This window comes from Branchiostoma floridae, chromosome 10 (assembly GCF_000003815.2).
Source record: "Branchiostoma floridae strain S238N-H82 chromosome 10, Bfl_VNyyK, whole genome shotgun sequence".
Lineage (NCBI taxonomy): Eukaryota > Metazoa > Chordata > Leptocardii > Amphioxiformes > Branchiostomatidae > Branchiostoma > Branchiostoma floridae.
The window spans coordinates 12707252-12723050 of NC_049988.1; the positions used below are offsets into that span (position 1 = coordinate 12707252).

Here is a 15799-nt window from a genome sequence, read left to right on the forward strand (position 1 = left end):
TGTGTTTCTTTTCAATTAGTTCCTCCGCCTCATCTATGGTTCTGGTATTGCAAGGTGAGCGTTGTTAGCATATGGAGGCTATGTCTTCGTGAGAACACCCCCTCTCACAGCAGTAGTAGGCCAGTCCAGCCTGTTTCCTAGTCACGGTGTGAACATCTTCCGGTCTTCTGCCTTGGAACGGCAATCTGTCCACATGGTATCCAGTCCGGTCATCTGTGAGATGAAAAATACAAAATATTTTTTTAAATATATGTTTGATATTTTTGCCCTAATTTAGGCACACATTGCCATACCGTTAAAAACTAACACATTTTCTGACGTCATACTGCCATCAGTGCAGTCGTCATTGGCAACAGAAGACTTGGCAGACTTAAAGAATCTTAAAGATAACCTTAATATTCAATGTTTCTTTAATACCTATTACGGAAATTTCCTTTTTAGGCGGTTTTAGGCAGAGGGCATTTACACCTGGGAACATCCTTATGGAGCTTGCGTCGGCTTTCGTGCAATATCGTACATAATTATCCAAATGCCAAGCTTGCTTTTACTGTATTATCTGCATTATTGTGTCGGACGTCATGCGAACGGAAAACCCTCTTTTGTAAAAAGAACCGTAATGGTTTGATATTGGTCACTGACCCTTGGATAGCCAAAGGTGGATTGCAAGGAGACCAGAAGACGTCTCTGCAAATGAAATCTTAATAAGTTTAGCTTGTTGACGTCTGCCAAAGAGATAGCTTAGACTCCGACTGATAGCTAGACAGAGAGAAAAATGTTCTGTGAGTGATCAGATACATGTTTCAGCATTGATATAGATGGGTTTTGTTGTATCGTATGGTATCCACATTGTTTATTGTCTTAATTAACCACAAGAGAAACGTTGTCAACCCAAGGAAACTTCGAACGCCTGATACCCAATTTGTTTTTCAATTTACAACTTTGTTTGATGTTTGAATTTGTTTATTTATAAAAGCCAAATCAAAAATGAGATTTTCCTTTTATCTTTGCGTTTCTAAAGTAACATACGACAACCTTAGCATCGGAGGGTTACAACGGGCAACTTCAACCTTTTATAATGTTTTAATCTGTTACAAGAAGATCATCCTTACGCCTTATCAAAAGTACACTTAGATACTGCTTCTATGTCTTAAATTTCACAGTCAAACAGCTGGTCACGATCAGCAGTTATTATTTGGAAGCACGCTTATTTCTTCGATTTTTGAAAGGTTTTGAGTAGCGAGGAATTTCATAAAAAAACTTGTGGGCAGGTTTAAAGATTAACGCCTTACATATCTTTGATCAAATAATCATATTTACAACATCAAAGAATATACATCAAAGTCTTCTTTCTTTGTAAAGACTGTGTTTCTTACATAGAAACATCAGTTGCCTTTGATAGTTCAAAGCTACTTAAAAAAATAAAAGCGAAACTCTGTTTTGGGTTCCTGTGCTGTCTCTATCTTTAATTTCCTTTTTTTTGCATTCGACTCATTGTTTGGGACCCGAATTTAATTTGCTATATTAAATCCGTCAATCTGAGCATAGGAAAATACATTTTTATCTACTCTGTGTCAAAAAGTTCAGATTTTTTGGACAGACTGAATGAATTGTACTTTTTCATCCAACCAACTAAATTTCCTATGACGTTTAAAAATCTACCGGTAACCCTGCAACGTTTGCTGTCCCGACGAAAAGTACTATGCACAAGTAGCAAGGTTATTATACTTACAATTTACAGTGTTAGGGTTATTTGGCTAACAACTAAGGTCTAACAAATATCGTCACCAAGCTAACACCAGTATCATCCCATTCATTTGCATTGACGCATGGCAAGCCTTTAGACATTGGCCAGGATCAAGCTATTTTTTTTACAAAACAGGTTTTCTGACATGACGTCCAAGACAATCATGCAGATAAGGGAGTAAAATGAATATCTATGCTTAAAGTACCATTTTCTATATTGGACGAAATTGGTGACCTTCTGAAGCTGAAGAAAGTCTTTGAGATACTAGGTTTGCATCGGACATAATGTACCTAAAAGAGCTATTCGCAGATAAGGTGTCTAACAGAGACACATGCTATCTTTCGTCAGTGAGTGTGAATGGGTCTCTGAAGTACTTTGGAGAATGAAAATGTTTATCATACAAAACTTTTGTCCCAATTGAAAAAGAGGGCCCTCCCGAGCAATTAACCTGTCGCTTTTTTGCCATTTTCTGTTTTTTTTATGAGAAAACAAGTAGTTACAAATTTGAAGGGAAAATAAGCCAGTTCTCCTTGAACTCGTCATATGGTCCTTGGGTTTTGGCTGATTCTGTCATCAAATTAGCATATTTTTTGCAATTTTAATTATGAAAGATAACACACGATTTTATCTATGTAAGAAAACAGTAGTACTATTGCAAATGAACGTCAAAAAATACATTGTTGGAACCAAAATAGGCGATTTTCGTCAAAAATGCCTGTCAACAAACGGTTGGGAATAATGGGAATTTCTTTTGATAATATGTAAAATTGTAGCCAACTAAATTTAAGGAAAACTTACTGAATTTGGTTGCCCTAGCTTTAGCGGTTCTGGCGATATGCGACATGAAAGTTTGCGGAGGCCTCAAAAGCCCCCCCCCCCCCGTCTGAATAGGATTAATCTACTCTATACTAGAATAGCACAGTTGTGCACATCACTCAAGATACCCATGACATTAGAAGATATAAACTCTACTATACTTTGTCAAGCTTGTTGAACAACTGACAAGTACTTGACTTGGATTTTAAGGTCAGCTTTTAAGATGTTTCGACATGCGTCATAAGTTCTTAAGAAGCAAACGATTTCCTTATGAACTTTCTTTAAGGACACTGGCTTCATGGTACCTCGAATTGTTGTTCAGACCTTCCTTTGGCTTTGTCTTCATTTTTAGCTGCCAGATTCCATTTAGATAAAACCGTAGAAAGACTTAAGAAGGGAGTAGACTACGAAAGGTGATCAATAAGTCCTCGGCCTCAACCAGAATTAAGAAGCACAACTCATATTTCGATGCACAACTTCATAGTATGGAGACTTTAATCCTCTAATTTTCAAATCATTGCAGTCATTACTTTCCAGGTATTCGTTTTTTTTTAAATAAGAAGGTAATTATAAGTTGCGAGAAAAACAAAGGTAAATTGTAATCAGGCATATGTAGGTCGAGTTCCCATGCTGTTAATTTTTTGTCATTAACAAAAGACGTTGTCAAAATGTAAAATTCTCTTCCTATTTCAAGCAGAAAGAAGTGGGCGTCTGACTTCCAGCAGCGCAAGTTGACCCGCTTGTCTCAGGTCGCAGCTCAATTGTCCACGTTTTTTCCTTCTCCCTTACCTATCGTTACTGCAAAGTAATGAACACACCTACTTGAATTTTGGTACACATTCATAAAAGACTTTAGACTTGACATCTATTCTTCCAAATATGAGTTGTTCCGAGTTGTTTCTTCGAAATATGAGTTACAAACAAACAAAGTTATGCTTCTTATTTCTGGGTGAGGCCGAGGACTTATTGATCTCCCCTTCGTAACTGAAGACAACTATGCATATGAAAGGAATCGGGAAAATTTTGATATAGCATATTCTAGTAACAAGTTTTGATGAAATTACTAACATAAGTTAAACTTTGATGACACTAAAGACATAGCGAAAATTGTATTATAAATTGTTTTTGAATGGTATTTTCAAAAAGAATGATAACACTTGGTGTCATGCATTGAATAAGAACTTAAATCATTGCAAGGAAAATGGTAACAATGCATTGCTTTTGGAGTAGGTGTGGTTTTATGTATGTGTGAGTGCGTACCATGTGAGATCATCTCTTATCATCTTTGCAACGGATTAAGTCAACAACATAATTCTTAGTGTAACCTCTTTGACACTTTCTATGTTTTGCTTTTATGTTGCTGTTGCTGTTGCCATATAGGGGCGTATCGAAGAGTTGATGACGCACCAGGTCGTCTATGACGTCAACACTTTACGGTGAGAAGCCAAGATCAAAAATAGCTAACTTCTCAAAAGATAGATCGTTACTCCATATATGTTTAAAGAATCGGTAAGGTCGAGTGAGTGGGTTACATAGCTTGGAAAGAAACTTTATCAAACACTACCGACATTAGTTCTAAAACAATACCGACAGGGCAATAATTTCATGTGTAAATGAAGATTTTGATCAGTCTGTCATTTTATCTCTAGACATCCTTTCTATATGCTAATGTTGATATAATTAGATGTCAGATTCTTTCAAAGTAATGCACTTGTGTATAATTAGTTGTACATGTTTACGCGTAACTTACTGCAATGCCAATACAGTAATTTTTTTCGTAATTTAATCAACTGAACCCCGTACCCATGTTTATATGTGCGGTAGTAAAACTTTACGAGAAACAAATTGAATGTCACTTCACTGACATCAAGAGTTATTACCTTCCACACAATAGATTTACACCTTGTCATTTCTCCTGTATTTGAAAAACTTATCACGTTCAGATACCTAGAAAAGTCACACGTCAGAAGAAATCTGTCAAAAAACATGCCATGACTTGTTTGAGGCATGAAAAAATGCCTTTATGCATGAGTCTCCCACGCAAGGTTTGAGATAGAATCATTAAGACATAACGAAAGAGAACAAGCGTATCTGATAGACCCGTAGTGGGCCCTGTAGGTCCACAAACGGAAGCGGGCTATCAGTCATACACGCCGCCTGCTGACTCTGATTAGTGCCTACTCTCACGGGGTTACACGAATAGGGACCTTGTCGACAATCTTCAATCGAACATCAAGGTATTAAGTTCGTAGCTCTGAGTCCCAAGACACTAGTTTCTACCAAAGCTTACATCCACAAGTTTGATCTGCAAGTCCAACCGCGCTGGCTTAGGCCCTCTGAGACCCAACCAAGGTTTATCTCTTGCTTTAGAACTACGACAGCTCGCTTGTGTTGTTTTAAACATGTTGGCAAAAAGGAAGACTGTTATTTCCGCTGGTTACCTTTGTACTCCCTAAGCTTTGTCTCCCTAAGCTCAGAAATAAAGCTTTCCGTTTTTTAGACATGTACGCACCATTGGGGAAGTGAGCCCACCGTCACGAATCGATTGTTTTAAAAACATGACGGGTAACCAACTGAAATAAAGGTCGCTCTTTTGAAAACATGCCCAAAACATGTTTTCATAAGGGAAACCGTTATTTCAGTTGGCAACCCCTGCTTTCAAGGTGGTTGACCTGTTATGACGTAAGACGTAATGGTATGGTTAGATTTCAAAGAGATGATATTTATGACTTAACGGTACGTTGGTTTTTTAGCACATTCATATTTAACGAAACTCTTTCTGCGACGCCAAGTTTGCTTTGTTGTTGAAGAACTTGCGATTGTTTTCCAAGCGAGTGACGTGCGGTCAATAAATTTGCACGTATATCTATCGCGCTTACTTGCCACATCCGGGGTGTTAGACGTCATGATGACTAGGGGTGGGTACCGATAAAGAAAATCCAGGTCCGGTTCAGGTCCAGAGAATCAGATCCAGGTCTAGACCTAAACCTGGACCTGATTCAGTATATGTACTGTTAGAACTTGTAAATGGACGATACTCAAACCAATGGTCCATTTCGCAACAAAGAAATCCGTTTCGTGGAGTATTCGACTCCCACTGGCGTGTTAAAATCCTAAAAGGCTAACTGCCTCTGTACTATTGACCGTAAAACTTGGTAGAAATGACTATAGAATCTACTTCACTTTGCTCTTCGACCGGTAAGTCTCGAAAGTTGTAAATGCTTGATCATATAACCTGTTAATTTTCCAATAGGTCCAACATCCGGGCCAACGATTTTTTTCAGGACTGATTTTTCTGGACTGGTCCAATAAGAAATACCGGTTTTGTACCGGTACAGTGTACTGGACCCACATAAGGACTATTTCCATCACGAAATTATGTAGAATTGTGATTACCACTGCATGGTGTTTGCCACCCGCCTTGCAAGTTTAGACGGGATGTAAGTGTGGGCCCACGATAAGTTCTTGACTCACAAATTGTAGTAGCCCAACACAAAAAAGGTCATTTGTCAGCGTGATAAATTTATGAGGTGCTTTTCCATTACGTTAGTAGGCCTAAGGTATATCATGAAATTGCCCAAGCAAATTTTTAAGTGTTGTATGTAGGTTAGATTAAGGTAGAATATAACAATGTTGTACAAGCGATTTTAGGTGTGTTATTCTTGATTTAGTATGGATTAAGTAATTTTGTCATGTACTTTATTAACTTGGATAAAAGTTTATGAAAATTGCTCAAACGATTTTTAAAGTATAATCTATGGTTTAAAATTAGATACAATGTAACCACGTTTAACAGACGATTTCAAGTGAGTAATGTTTGTTTTTAGAAGTGGGTACAGGTTTTGTCATGTTCTTTGAATTGGAAAAACGTTCTTGCCAGCAATCTACTTCAACAGTGTACTATAAAAAAATATGACACATATGCATAATTTCATTGTATTGCAACTGTGTTGCTTAATTGCTAGGAAATCCAATGCCTAGATATATATTTTATTTATGATACACGCAAATTTAAATGAGAAATGTGGCTAGAGCTTTTACTTTGCTGGTTTCTTGATGAACGCATCTCAGACAACAATGAACGCGCAACCTTTAAGGTTGTCACAATGCTCCGTTAAGCTACTTCGTCAAAAAAGATTAAGGACCTTCCGTAAGAGGTGACAAATTCCTCTAATTGGATCTTCTGACAGCCACCACAGTCGGTCGGCAATCAAGTTCAATGTCTTTGAGACTATCTTAAGATAAGACGGCTTTTGGATATGTGTTCATGATAAGATACTCGCTATCAATTAACGTTCAATTTTCAAATGCCAACAAAGTTGTACCTCTTATCCAACCGCCTCTTGCAATACTTTACAGTGTGGACAGTAATACGATTAATCATGGTAGAAATATATATTAATCGCATCAACGCGGTCTTATCACCCCATTTCAGAAACCATATCAATTTTTGAGAATGATTAAACGGTAATCAAATTAATCTCTCAACTGATTGTCAAAATTTTAAAGCTTGACGACCTTGTATGACAAGTGACGTCATTTCAAGCTATTTTACTGACCCCCAGAAATACACCAGTTGGTTCAATTGTTCCACCTGTCACTCAATACGACAGACTAACGTAAATATGTATTGTAGAAACCTAAGCTAGGCGTCTCATGACACCCCCGCGTTCATATTTCAAACCAAAACTACGAACAAAGAGCTCTCTCGTTCGGTTACGTAACGCGAACGTAAACCAGTCCCTAAATTTTGAAGATATCTGTTTTAACCTTTTCAGACCGGGCTTTTTTGGTCATCCCGGGGAGGGGGGTCTTTTGAGGCCCTCCACTTCTTAGTCCTATAACTTTAGAATTACGTGCCGTAGTGCCACTAAATTTTTAGGACATGATGTCGACATAAGATCTGACAAGTATTTGACGTTTCACGTTACGATGACGTAATATGACGTAATTATGACGTCATCAATTTGATTATATTGGCCGGAACCATGAAAAAAGGGTATTCTCAGAAAAAAAGTTATAGAATGACGTCATGCACATCTAAGATGCGAGTTGGGCTCCATCATATTATATCCACCTCCTTGAATTTTTGAAAATACTTTTTTTGCAACAAATAATCACAAAGGGCAATGGAAATAGACTAAATTCATTTATTTACATGGTTTTTGATGAAAAACTACCAGGTAGTTACAAATTTTAAGGGATAATTAGCTTGTTATTCTTGATCTGGCCATACGGTCCGCCATCTTGGATTTCGGACTGATGGCGTCATCAAATAAGCATAATTGATGCATATATAATTATGAAATATATGCTAAATAATATAAGATTTTATTTATGTAACAAAATAGCAATGATACAGCAAATAAATGTGAAAAATACATTGTTAGAACCAAAAACAGTGATTTTGGCAAAACTACCTGTCAACAAACGGTTGCCATGGCAACACGAAAAAATAGAAAAGCTGTCAAACTTCGTAAAATTGCTGCCAATAATGTTTTAGGACAACTCATCAAATTTGGTGGCTCTAGTGTAAGCCGTTCTGGCGTTATAGGACATCAAAGTTGTCGCAGGCCTCAACGTTTTTTCAACGAAGGCTTGAACCCTCATTTCATATTTCATATTCATACATTCATATACTTTTATGAATTATACATACCCTTTTACATACACCTCATTGTTCCAGTGTAATCACTTTCTTGTATTATCACAGCCAGTAAGTGCCTATCTGAGTATCAAAACTGTTGTAACAAACAATGAACCCACATTTCACTTTCATTCCGAAAGAAAAATGTAGCTCCAACAAGTATACTACCCCCTGAAATTGAACTGGGGTCTACGAGATACCAAATGATTGGAACCGGAAGCTCAACTGAGCTCAATCTTTACCAATTGATCCACAAGGACCCAGCACAAACAAAAAAACTTCCTTAAATGCCCAGATTACGTGGTATTCCGCAATGCCCTATCATTCGTTTTGACATAGTGACTACTAAGAACAAGTTTCTCCTGACAGGAAATGACGTAATCGGGTATCCAGCCATGTTTCACTTAATTACGTAAGGATTCCAGTTGCTAACTGGTGTAAACTGGACACGGCCGGTTATCAACATATGCCTAGGATCTAAGCACAAATGGTTTTGGAAGGCTTCGTTGCCTGAGCAATCAAGGAGGTGCAATTATTCTGGTTTAAGTATAGGATTGCATGGTGTTTTACCACGAGGGCTTTGGAGATTTAGCAAGCTTAGAGACCTATGTTTTCTTAATGTCACCCAAGACCAATTTATGGATTAGTGTAGATACATATACAAGGACCATTGATGTTTTTATGTGAAAAAAGTCCATGGTTATTGTAACCAGCTCAATGCCTTCACGAACACCTACAGGATGCTTAACTGGTGCAAAAAAACAGATGAATATAACATGGCAGTTTAATATCCCCGCGCACAGCTCAAGGATGCTTTGCCACTTCGAAACGTAAATGCTTAAGGTGATCTCATTGCACTTGGGACACCGGTGCGGCACTGCGGGGTTCGAAGATTTCTCAATGAATTTCAGAGATAAAGAACGAATGAATCGTTTTGTGTATTTTGTTGTCTTCTATGTCATACTTTTAGGTATACGCGATATATAAGTTATTTTTAAAAATGGCGAAAATAATACAACAGTTTCACATTGAACGAATCCCGCAGTACCGCAACGGTGCCCCAAGTGCAGTGCCCACCTTTACTATGACCTTTTTAATGTCTCTATGGACATCTGACTTGAATATGTTTTCTATGTACTTAAGCTGATGATTATTACGACCTTCGCAAAGTGTCCACGAGCAAGTCATTGATGCTTTGTACATACAAAAAGTCAATGCTTACTATGATCTTCTCAATGTCTCCCCACGCATCTCACTCAATGCTGTTATTAAAGTGCTGAAGTCGATGCTTACTACAACCTTCAGAATGTCCCCTTGCAAAACCTCGATGCTTACTACAACCTTCACAATGTCCCCTTGCAAAACCTCGATGCTTACTACAACCTTTACAATGTCCCCTTGCAAAACCTCGATGCTTACTACAACCTTCAGAATATCCCCTTGCAAAACCTTTATGCTTACTACAATCTTCACATTGTCCCCATATGCAGAGCCTTACTACAACCTTTACAATGTCCCCCTTGCAAAAATTTGATGCTTACTACAACCTTTACAATGTCCCATTGCAAAATCTTGATGCTTACTACAACCTTTACAATGTCCCCTTGCAAAACCTCGATGCTTACTACAACCTTCACAATGTCCCCTTGCAAAACCTCGATGCTTACTACAACCTTTACAATGTCCCCTTGCAAAACCTCGATGCTTACTACAACCTTCACAATGTCCCCTTGCAAAACATCGATGCTTACTACAACCTTCACAATGTCCCCTTGCAAAACATCGATGCTTACTACAACCTTTACAATGTCCCCTTGCAAAACATCGATGCTTACTACAACCTTTACAATGTCCCCTTGCAAAACATCGATGCTTACTACAACCTTTACAATGTCCCCTTGCAAAACATCGATGCTTACTACAACCATTACAATGTCCCCTTGCAAAACATCGATGCTTACTACAACCTTCACAATGTCCCCTTGCAAAAGCTCGATGCTTACTACAACCTTCACAATGTCCCCTTGCAAAACATCGATGCTTACTACAACCTTTACAATGTCCCCTTGCAAAACATCGATGCTTACTACAACCTTTACAATGTCCCCTTGCAAAACCTCGATGTTTACTACAACCTTTACAATGTCCCCTTGCAAAACATCGATGCTTACTACAACCATTACAATGTCCCCTTGCAAAACCTCGATGCTTACTACAACCTTTACAATGTCCCCTTGCAAAACCTTGATGCGTACTACAACCTTCACAATGTCCCCTTGCAAAACCTCGATGCTTACTACAACCTTTACAATGTCCCCTTGCAAAACCTTGATGCTTACTACAACCTTCACAATGTCCCCTTGCAAAACCTTGATGCGTACTACAACCTTCACAATGTCCCCTTGCAAAACCTTGATGCGTACTACAACCTTCACAGTGTCCCCGTTTGCAGAGCCTAATGATGTCTTCTTGGTACAAAACTCCATGTATACTGATATCTTTTCACTTCCTCTATGGACAACTAACTCAAGGATGTTTTGTAGTTGGTAGCGTTATTGCTTAACGCGACATTTGCATGAATTATACTTAGCATTTTGACACAGCTGTTTGTTCTGTGTACAAAACTCCATGTATACTGATATCTTTTCACTTCCTCTATGGACAACTAACTCAAGGATGTTTTGTAGTTGCTAGCGTTAATGCTTAACGCGACATTTGCATGAATTCTACTTAGCATTTTGATCCAGCTGTTTGTTCATTTTGATCCAGCTGTTTGTTCTGTGTAAATGTCGACACAATTCAGCCATCAGATACAATGCCGTACATATTACAGTAAAACTTGCTATATACAGAAGTCAATGCTTACTGTGATCTTTTCAAAATCTCAAAAACCTAATCAATGGTGCTTTGAAGATACAAAATTCGGTAATTGCTATTACCCTGAGTGTCTGTGTGGCACAACGGCTAGAGCGTTGGAATCACAATCAGTAGGTCCTGAGCTCGATACCAGCCATACCCCTGCCCCCATGACGGTGGATTGGAGTGACGCCCACCGAGCCACACGGCTAATCTGTCTAAAGGTGCCAAGAACATCTACGGATTTGGTGCTGCCAGTGTTTCAACAACTTCACACTTGCCACTAAGACCCGTGATTTCTTTTTACTACTCTAACTACCTAAGTACAAGATATGATGATAAAGTAATCATAAGTACAATTAGTGATCTAATAATGTGGTATTCTATTTTATCTTCAGTGTAATACTTTAGGGTGAACATATTAATGATCTTCGTTCCATGATCTTCGTTCGCGAAGCCAAGCCGAGAGAGATATATTAACTTTAAACACCGTAAGAAAGCCCCTCCTCAAATGACGGTTTGAACATAGAGTAAAGTGATATTTTAGGTGCCAAAGGCGAGGATAACTGAGACCTTCCCAATACTTGTTCTGTCCGTACTATGTACTGGCTTTTTACACACCGCATATAGGTACTAAGCCAGCCTGAAGGCAACCAATTATGCACGTACTCACGTTACGGTTGCCTGGGTGTGGATAATGATACAGCCTTTGCTACCACTTCTACCGCGAACTAAAAATTACCCTGACCTAGTTTGGAAACAGAAAGAGCTCTCTCACATGTTGCTCTGTGATAAAACATGTGCCGAATCTATTTAGAAAGTGATTGTTGCAGTCAACAGTGACCCAAATGCTAGGAGACTGCACAAAAAGATTATGGAATCTGACAATTCTAATAACGACATGTTAGTTTGCTAAACCCGGTTAAGGTGCACTCTCACCGCACTTGCGTCAAGCTTGCGGCACTGCGGGTCCGTTTACTGCGTCACTGTTTTGTTATTTTCTCCGATGTTTCGAGCCCCGCAGTGACGCAAGCGTGACACCAGTGCAGTGAGAGTGCACCTTAACACACCATATGGAGTAACACACCAGGTTTGCAATGAAAAGTACAAGCTGCATATTCGTGAAGATTCAATTGATCCTCTCACAACGGGAAGAGGGCCCTACTCTTTTCGATAATTGTAGTGGATTCTTTTACGTACATCATATGGCTCTCTTCAAACACAAGACCTCCATTTAACGTCCTACCCTTGGGACGGTAATTACTGAAGCTCGGTACTCTTGTGTACCTGAGTGAAATTAGGATAGTAGTTTAAAGTGCATTTCCCAAGGGAACAAAGGTTCTGACTAGCGGTATGTTCTTGTATGGTGTACCGGTACAAAACCGTTTTTCTTCTAGGACCTGTCCAGAAAAAAATGGACCTGAAAAAAATGGCTGGACCAGATGTTGGACCTATTGAAAAATGAACAAACTATATGATCGGGCATTCACATGTTGTGGGGCTTACTGGTCGAAGAAAATAACAAGAGCGAAGTAGTGTAGAGTTTATAGTTCTTTCTACCAAGTTGTACAGTCAATCTTACAGAGGCAGGTAGCTCCCTAAGATTTCAAAACGCCAGTGGGAATCGAATGCTCCACCAAATCTTTTATTTGTGGCGGAATGGACCATTGTTTTGACTATTGCCTATTTACAAGTTTTCACATACCAAATCAGGTTCATGTCTGGATCTGGACTTGCACCTGATCCTCTGGACCTGAACCGGACCTGGACTTGAGTTTTCTGTATCGGTACCCACCCACACTACCCTTTGGTAGAAAAGCATCGGGGTACATATATCCATGGTCACTCATCACCATAGGTCATTAGAATCTGTTAAAGACACCTATCATCAATGGTACCGCAGATAAGGCAACAAAAGTCGTGTACGTTTATAATAGGGACCATACGTTCTAAACGCATCAGCGATCAATGTGTTGCTACTAGGGGTACCGGTACAAAACCGTTAATTTCATCTTGGACCGGTCCGGAAAAACAGGACCCAAAAAAAAATCATTGGACCGGATGTTGGACCGATTTGAAAATGAACAAATTATCCCGGCAGGCGTTCACTTGTATTGGGGCTTACATGTTCAAGAAAATAACGAAGCGAAGTATAGTAGAGTTGATTATCATTTTCATCCAGTTCCCAGAGTCAAACTTGGTCTAAAACAGGGACAGTGAGTGCTGTTTACATGGAGATATGATTGTAAAACACCAATGGACGTCGGGCACTCCACCTAACAGGACCATTGTTTTGAGTAAAATACGTTCACAGATAATTAGGTCCAGGTCAGGACCTGGACCGTACCCGGGCCTGCATTTTCTGTACCTGTACCCACTCCTTGTTGCTACCCATGGCACATTCTTTATGAAACACTCATTGCAAAATCTCGCTAACTCTACTTCTAAATCGAAGTTAATCTTGCATTTCGTATTCACAATCCTCGCAAAAAGGCCTCTTTCTCGGTTTCTTATGTCCACTAAGTACGTCTCAATCCTCAGACGAATTTGCAGACGTCATTTGCTTCTCCTAAGGGCCTAACAGTGACGCAATAGTTACCCTAAGGTACCACCTAAGTGCGATTGTGATGAATGTGAAGTTAATGATGCGGTGAAAGGTGGAGTAGATAGGCCTCTATTATGTCGGATCATTGCTCCCAGGACCATGTCTATCTTGCACTTTGTAATGATTTTTTTTTACATGATAGCCCTAGGTTAAGGTTGGACATGTGACAGTCTTGTATAATTGTTAATGGGGATAAATGTGTATTGTGGTATGCAAATGCAGAGGTCAACGCCTTCGAAAAAGAAAAAAAGTGCAGGCACATTACATGATTTTGATGACTCACAACATTCATAGTGGTGAAATAAAAACGGCCACCAAATGTTTTCTTTATGTGCAGATGTATAAAGCTTGAGACTTACATCTAAAACCCGCTAATATGCGGAGCAGTCGTATTTACATCACCATCCGAAATGGCGAATGCAATTTCCTATATGTCCAAGCCATGAGACCAACCCTAGAATTGAACCCTTATCAAACGATCTGCGGAATTCAGATAGCCAAAAGAGGGGTTGCGTTACCTTCTGTGTCACGGGGACATCTATAGGAGCAAATGGTCTTCATGGCAACATAAAAACTAAAATAAAAAAAATCAGAATATGTTCAAGTCACCCATACGGCATGTCAACTGCATCTATGAGGCTTTCCACAAAACAAACCACAAAACCACGCCTTTAAAGTATCGCGAGTTCGCACTCGAGTGACATCTGAAAAAAGGTGCCCTTCCTAAGGAAAATATCAAAGCTTTCAATTCAAGGTTCGACATCCTTGCATCGACGTCCAGGGACGACATATAAAAAAATCCTTTTCCTGTCTTACTAACGCGGTCTATTACACGCACAAAGCCGCTATTGCTAGGTAAAGCCTCGTGAGTGCATGTTAGGACCTTCTAATCAGACCTTTCGCTGGCTTGCTCGTAATGTACATTAAGGGATGAAAGCTCAAGCGTAAGATCGTACTAAGGGTATGTATTAGCACTTGACACACACACACACACAACGGTATCTCTCTTGCGTAAAAGGTGCTTAGATGTCATTTGACCAGCACAGATCATCGCTCAATGTCCCTCCAAAGAAGCGAATGGGCAAAGGACAGAAATGTAAGATAGTAAAACCAATTACGGTGGCCGAGATCTAAGGCTGGCGGGATCTTTTTGCAAATGCAAAACTTGTTAGCCTGGCTTCGTACACTACCAAGTCGCTCATTTTTTTTATAATATGGAGCTCCAAAAGCTGTCAATGATTAAACAACAGCTTCAACATAAGATGGCATCTGACATCTAAGACATAGAGTAAATGTTAAAGCAAACTTACAGTGTTTAGTCAGACCTGGCAGATGGTAAGGACCTTCCCAACGACGTCGTTCATCTGCTTGCCAGGACCGTTTCGACCGTGCGCAAGTACGGGCGACGAATCTTAAAAAGTCTCTACCGCAGTAGCGGGGGGACCTCTTCGAAACCGGAACGGACGCGGCGGCGGCGAGCACCAGAACGGCCACCACTAGACCAAGCAGCCTCATGTTCTCTCTTCCTTCTCCCTCTCTCTTTCCCTCAGTCGGCGGTAGCTGGAGTTAGTGCGTGTGTGGTGAACCCCTCACTTGGAATTCCACTTCTCACACCTGCCGAGGCGTTGGAGTAATGTTAAGTAGTCTCGCGCCTTAATCTTTGCGATATGAATATATCAAGACGAGTAAGGCTTGGCCAATCATGTTCACTCCACCTACACTCTCTCTTCTACCGTCTGCGTATACACGTCAGCACGTCAAAGTTGAGTCGGCGCCCAAGGGAAGCGACAAAGACTCCGCCAAAAAGACCGCTCTCTGACGTATTCATAAACCGGTTTGAAACACGCGTCTGTTATAATTAGTTTTCAGGAAAGATCAGTGGTAGATAACGTCATCACATAACTTTCAAGCTACCTGCTGTTCATCATAATGAAAGCCTTGCCGACGTTTTGGACAACAATTATGAACAGTTTGCATGCAAGTGGCCTCGTTTGTCGTCCCTATCAGCAAGTCTTTGGATCACCATGACGTCGTCTTCACAACGCTTTCAACAGCTGCAAATCCACCGAGTCTACAACCTTGACACACAAGAAATCTTATTTCATGAGTAGTTCAAGCGACATTTCAAATA

At 39.7% G+C, this 15799-nt stretch overlaps 1 protein-coding gene across 1 annotated transcript; it reads right to left on the minus strand.

Annotated features, from left to right (window-relative positions):
• LOC118424677 (insulin-like 3) lies at positions 1–15356 on the minus strand. Its single transcript, XM_035833334.1, has 2 exons — positions 14979–15356; positions 1–213 (listed from the first exon to the last, which is right to left on the minus strand). The coding sequence occupies exons 1-2, from the start codon at positions 15181–15183 to the stop codon at positions 65–67; spliced, it is 354 nt and encodes a 117-aa protein (XP_035689227.1). The 5' UTR covers positions 15184–15356; the 3' UTR covers positions 1–64.
• Between the last annotated feature and the right edge of the window lie 443 nt (positions 15357–15799).